Below are 6,000 nucleotides of genomic sequence, written 5' to 3' on the forward strand. Positions count from 1 at the left end.
TCTTTGCAGTTCTGTCAATTTTTGTTTGTATATATGTATTTCAGCCACATTAGTATATATATACAATTCTAAAACCTTTTTATCAATATAAAGTGACCCTCTTTTTTAAAAAATATTTATTTATTTGCGAGAAAGAGAATCTCAAGCAGACTCTGCGCTGAGCACAGAGCCTGAGGGGGGGCCCGATCTCATGATCCTGAGATCATAACCTGAGCCGAAACCAAGAGTCGGATGCTTAACCAACTGTGCCACCCAAGCACCCCTTAAGTGACCCTCTTTATCTCAAATGTTTTTCTGCCTCAAAGTCTCATATTCATATAGCTGTGCCCGTTTTTTGATTACTGTTCACACATAGTATCTTTTTCCATCCTTTTATTTTCACCTTTTATCTTCTTTCAGATGAATCATGAAATGAGTAAACAGTTACATTTTAAAATCCAATCTGACCATCTTTGTCCTTTAATTAGAGCACTTGATACATTTCAATTTAATGTAATCTGAGATATTATCAAAGCTTAAATCTGCTATCTTACCATATACTACTTTCTAATTATTCCTGTTCTATACCTCTTTCTTTTTCTCTTGCCTTCTTTTGGACTGATAGCTTTTATTTATTTATTTTTTAAAGATTTTATTTATTTATTTGACAGAGACAGAGACAGCGAGAGGGAACACAAATGGGGGGAGAGTGAGAGGGAGAAGCAGGCTTCCCACTGAACAGGGAGCCAGACACGGGACTCAATCCCAGGACCTTGGGACCATGACCTGAGCTGAAGGCAGACACTTAACGACTGAGTCACTCAGGCACCACCCCCCCCCTTTTTTTTGGATTAATAGCTTTTATTATTCTGCTTTTCCCCCTCGACTGGTTGCAGGCTACATATTCCCATTGTCTTTTCAGTGGCCACTGTAGAGATTACAATGCAAAGTCTACTAATGTCCTTTTACACACATTTGCAAAGACCATGTGTACTCCCAATTTATTACTGCTGTCATGTTTTAATTCTATATGTATTTCAATCCACACCAGACATGACTTTTTTTGTAGCATCAATACTCATTTAGACTTACCCACATTACTTCTGTTGCTTTTTTCTTCCTAAATCCCTGATTTTCTACCTGAGATTTTCTTTCTGCCTTTAAGACTATCAACTGGTATATTGGTAACATGAATTAGGAGGAAATCTTCATTCTTGACAAGTTTTTTTTTTTTTTTTTTAAAGATTTTATTTATTTGCGAGAGAGAGAATGAGAGACAGAGAGCATGAGAGGGAGGAGGGTCAGAGGGAGAAGCAGACTCCCTGCCGAGCAGGGAGCCCGATGCGGGACTCGATCCCGAGACTCCAGGATCATGACCTGAGCCGAAGGCAGTCGCTTAACCAACTGAGCCACCCAGGCGCCCTTGACAAGTATTTTTGCTGAATGGAACAGAACACTAAGTTTGTAGTTACTGGATTCTACGGTTTCTGTTTAGAAGTCAGCTGTTAATCTGACTTTGCCTCTCTGAATGTAATATTTCCCCCCCTGGCTACTTTTAAGATTTCCCTGTCTTCTCTGGCTTCTTGCAATTTTACTATGATGTATTTAGGTACAGATTTTCACTGTATCATTGCATTTATCCTGCTTATAATTTGTACAACTTCTAGAAACTCTCGCTTTACATATCATTTCTTTAAATGCTTCTGCTACATATATTTTTCCCTCTCCTGAGATTCCAATTCACTATGTTAAACCTTCTCATGTATAATTTGTATTTTATTTTTACATATCTCAATTCTTCATTCTAAATAGCTCCTTCTAACCTATCTTCCAGTTCACTCATTTTCTTTTCAAATGAATCTAATCTGTTGTTAAACTCACCCACCAAATTTTTAATTTGTTACTATAATTTTACAGTTCCAGAATTTCTACTTGGTTCTCTCCCAAATCTACCTTTTTAAAAATTGTTTGCTCTGGGGCGCCTGCCTGGCTCAGCTGGTAGACCATGCAACTCCTGATCTCAGGGTTGTGAGTTCAAGCCCCATGCTGGGTATAGAGATTACTTAAAAATAAAATCTTAAAAAAAAATTTTTTTTAATTAAAAAAAAAGAAAATTGTTTGCTCTGACAAAATTTCTCATCTTTCATCTCCCTGAACAGTTTTGTTTTTTAAGGAAATAACTAAAATTACTGTATCTAGAACCTCTAGGTCTGTTTCTATTATCTGTTGTCACTATTGTTTCTTTTTAACATTATCTATGATTGTGTACCACACTGTGTATCTGATAAACTACAGAAATAATCTGAGGCCTGTGATAACCTTTGTCCTAAAGGGATTTGTTTGCATACTCCAAGTGCCTGAGAGCACTAGCCAATGAGTTAAGAGACACTGTGATCGAATCTCTGGGACTGAGGTTCTCTGGGTTGTTAGAAGACTCAAAACTGGGGCGCCTGGGTGGCTCAGCTGGTTAAGCGACTGCCTTCGGCTCAGGTCATGATCCTGGAGTCCCAGGATCAAGTCCTGCATCGGGCTCCCTGCTCGGCAGGGAGTCTGCTTCTCCCTCTGACCCTCCTCCCTCTCATGCTCTCTGTCTCTCATTCTCTCTCTCTCAAATAAATAAATAAAATCTTTAAAAAAAAAAAAAAAAAAAAAAAAAGACTCAAAACTGGCCTAAAATCTGAGCAGAGACTATTATCACTTCCACGTCATCCTTAATCCAAGGAGTCCTAAATCAGAGCATTAGGTTTTCAGGGTCTCCTAACCTCAGCAGGCTCTGACCTTCAAATTTTGTCTCTTGAGCCCTGAGGCTGTCAAAAATATGACCAGCCTCTCAGCCTAAACAGGCAAACATTCCAGAAAAAGCAGTTCTAAATGCTGAGCTCACCTCTTTAGATATCTGTCTGTTGCTGGGGTTTGGCTTAGTCATTCTTTGCTACCTTGTTCCTCTGCTGATGAGATTTTTAAACCTTTGCCTGGCTTTTCTAGTTGTCGTTAGCAGAAGGGTTGGTCCAAATTACCTAGCCTGCCATTGCTAGAATTAAAAGTTTCATAAGTATTGTGAATCTTTCCCTTTAGCATTATAATGTACCTTCCATCATTTCTTAATATGTCCCCCCACTTAATTCAATTTTGCCTTTTATGCCTTTGTACACACTTTTATTTCATTTTCTGAATCCTCTGTTCTAGATTTTTCTACTGAATACATTACAATTGTTTATTTCTACTTATTGGAATTACCTATTTGGGAACCACTGCCACAGAAACAAAAAAGCACAGTCAAAGAGGAAATATCTCCCTTATACTTACTGTAAATTCTTCTTCCTCTTCATCACCAGATTCTCCAAATATGTCTGCAATAAGATTTCTAGAAGAGAAGGAAATCATTTGCTTTCTTCTCATTTGCACAGGAACTATAAAATCTTTTTCTAATAAGGTACAATTTACGTATAGTAAAATGTGCAGATCTTAAGCATCCATTTCAGTGGGTTTTGAGAAAAGTACCTTTTTGAGAAAAGGTAATGTAACCATTACCCTAATCAAAATACAGAACAATTTGATCTCCCCAGAGAGTTCAGTTGTGGCCCTTTCTAGTCAGTCCCCTACAGGAACATCCTAGAGCCAACCACCATTCTGATTTCCATCACTGCAGATTAACTTTGCCTACTCCTGAACCTCACATCAGTAGACTCAGACACGTCCTCTTCACTTCTTTCACTTAACACTGTTGAGATTCATCTATGTTATAGTGTGCAGCAATAGTTCAGGATTCCTGAATCCCCCAAAATCATGCAAATAGGCAGGTATTACCTCTCATTACGAAATTTTAATACAAGTTTAAGAAACTTAAAAGACAAACCCCTCTCTACCACCTCATATGAACCCTTGAAAACTCATGTTATACTGTCACTTACTCTTCTTCATTCCCCGACTCACTATCACTCCCAAACAGATCCTTCTCTTCATTTTTCTTATCAGACAACTCTTCTTTCCCTACTTCTTCTTCACTGTCAGATGCTAGAGTCTTCTCTCTTTTGCCTGATTTGTCTGATATAACATCACTGTCAGAGTCATCTGCATCAGAGACAACACGACTCTTCTTTGCTGCTGTCAAAAAAGGTGCAAAATATCATTAATCTTATTCATCACGGTCATGATATTACTAAGAGAAACAGGTGCTTTAAAATGGCAATACTCGGCAAAAATCAAAGGGCTCCTAACACACAGCTTAGAATAATTAAAAATAAATAACCAGGGGCACCTGGCTGTCTCAATCAGACCATGTGACTCTTGATCTCCAGGTCGTGAGTTTGAGCCCCATACTGGGTATAGAGATTACTTAAATAAAAACTTTATTAAAAAAATAATAGTAACTAAAAGGTTCAGAGTCATCTTATAATTATGTTATTGTTTAGGAAAAAGTGACTAGAAGTTGAAGAACAAAATCATATTAAAAATGGACACCAAGAGCTACCTCTCCTTTGGTGGAATGGAGAAAATAAGACTACACTGATGTACAGAATTAGAGTCCCTTCTATTCTGCCGAGTATTAGCAGAACTGAAAAGGCTTAGATACACTTTTGTGGAATCCCCATACTCCCCCATCACTGCTGGTCAGTTTGGAATTTCTTATCTCTCTTAGTAAACTGGATGGCACATGTGTGATGGTCTTTTTCCTTCTTCTGTAACAACTGTCAGGTTATAAGGGAATAGGTCTCCCCACCCTACCAAGGAAGTTTCATGAAAAACTAAACAAGTAAAAATTATTATCCATGGGGCGCCTGGGTGGCTCAGTTGGTTAAGCGACTGCCTTCAGCTCAGGTCATGATCCTGGAGTCCCAGGATCAAGTCCCGCATCGGGCTCCCTGCTCAGCAGGGAGCCTGCTTCTCCCTCTGACCCTCCTCCCTCTCATGCTCTCTCTCTATCATTCTCTCTCTCTCAATAATAAATAAATAAAAATCTTAAAAAAAAAAAATTATTATCCATGAAAACAGGGTCCCAGGTAACAAAGACTAGAACATGCTACAGAGACAGAGTCTCTAAATACAGTCCCCCTCACAAACTTCATCGTATTTGGGTATTCAACCATGTTTCACAAAAGACAGGTACCCAAAAAGACTTGGGAACGTAGTCACTATCTAGATGGAAACTACTGCACTAACTGTCACACCTGCAGCTAACTCTGGATACAGCTGGGTTTTCATGTAAACATATTTCTTTGAAATATTACCCTTCTCCCACAAAAAACTAAATCTTTCATATTCCCAATGAAACTCCCATTAGTTTACTATTTTGAACTAGTCAGATCTTAATACTCCTAGAACAAATCAAAGCAAATTTAATACTAAGATCAGCCACTGAAAACAAAGCAGAACTAGTGTCCTGGTAATATTTTAGAAGATCAAGTTGAATAAAGAGAATATAGATCTAACATTTCAGAAACACAGTGCTTCACAGTTACAAGCTTAGACAATAATTAAAAATACGCATAAACAGTCCAAAACAATGCCTTACATGCTTTCTCTTCATCTTCACTATCAGAAAGGACAGCAGCTTTTCGCTTCGCTACTTTCTCCTCCTCCCCCACCTTTTCATCATCTTCATCACTGTCAATTTTTGGCCTTTTGGGTTCTTCTTCCTCGCTGTCAGAACTCTGGATCCTTTTTCTGTCTACATGGCTATCTGAATGAAAGGAGTCATTTTGCATTTCTGTATCCTCTCCCTTATTCTCCCCATCACTGTCATCATCTGACTCTGGCTTCTGTTTGTGTCTGGAGGCATCCTCAGTTTCAGAATCACTGGCAGGTCCCTTCTGAGGCTCCTCACTCTCAGAGTCACTGACTCGGGGCTTGGGAAGCTCCTCATTTTCTGAATCACTGGCCTGGTTCCTTGGGGGGTCCTCATTTTCCGAATCGCTAATCTGGGGTTTGGGAAGCTCCTCATTTTCTGAGTCACTGGCTTGATGCCTTGGGGGACCCTCACTTTCTGAGTCACTGATACGGGGTTTGGGAAGCTCCTCATTT

General features: G+C 39.0%; 1 protein-coding gene across 9 annotated transcripts in view; it reads right to left on the minus strand.

The window, feature by feature from the left end:
• IWS1 (interacts with SUPT6H, CTD assembly factor 1) overlaps window positions 1–6,000 on the minus strand; it is a 42,344-nt gene that overhangs the window by 17,269 nt on the left and 19,075 nt on the right. For 5 of the 9 annotated variants that reach the window (XM_035008264.1, XM_035008260.1, XM_035008259.1 and 2 more), the window contains 3 exons: window positions 5,492–5,998; window positions 3,891–4,083; window positions 3,286–3,343 (listed from right to left, as the gene is read on the minus strand). In XM_035008264.1, coding sequence (XP_034864155.1) covers window positions 3,286–3,343; window positions 3,891–4,083; window positions 5,492–5,998 — 758 coding nt within the window. The remainder of the gene's footprint in view (window positions 1–3,285; window positions 3,344–3,890; window positions 4,084–5,491; window positions 5,999–6,000) is intronic. The other 4 variants (XM_035008266.1, XM_035008265.1, XM_035008267.1 and 1 more) reach the window with 3 other exon arrangements.

This window comes from Mirounga leonina, unplaced genomic scaffold (genome assembly GCF_011800145.1).
Source record: "Mirounga leonina isolate KUSES-001 unplaced genomic scaffold, KU_Mleo_1.0 Mir_151, whole genome shotgun sequence".
In the NCBI taxonomy this organism is placed as follows: Eukaryota; Metazoa; Chordata; class Mammalia; order Carnivora; family Phocidae; genus Mirounga; species Mirounga leonina.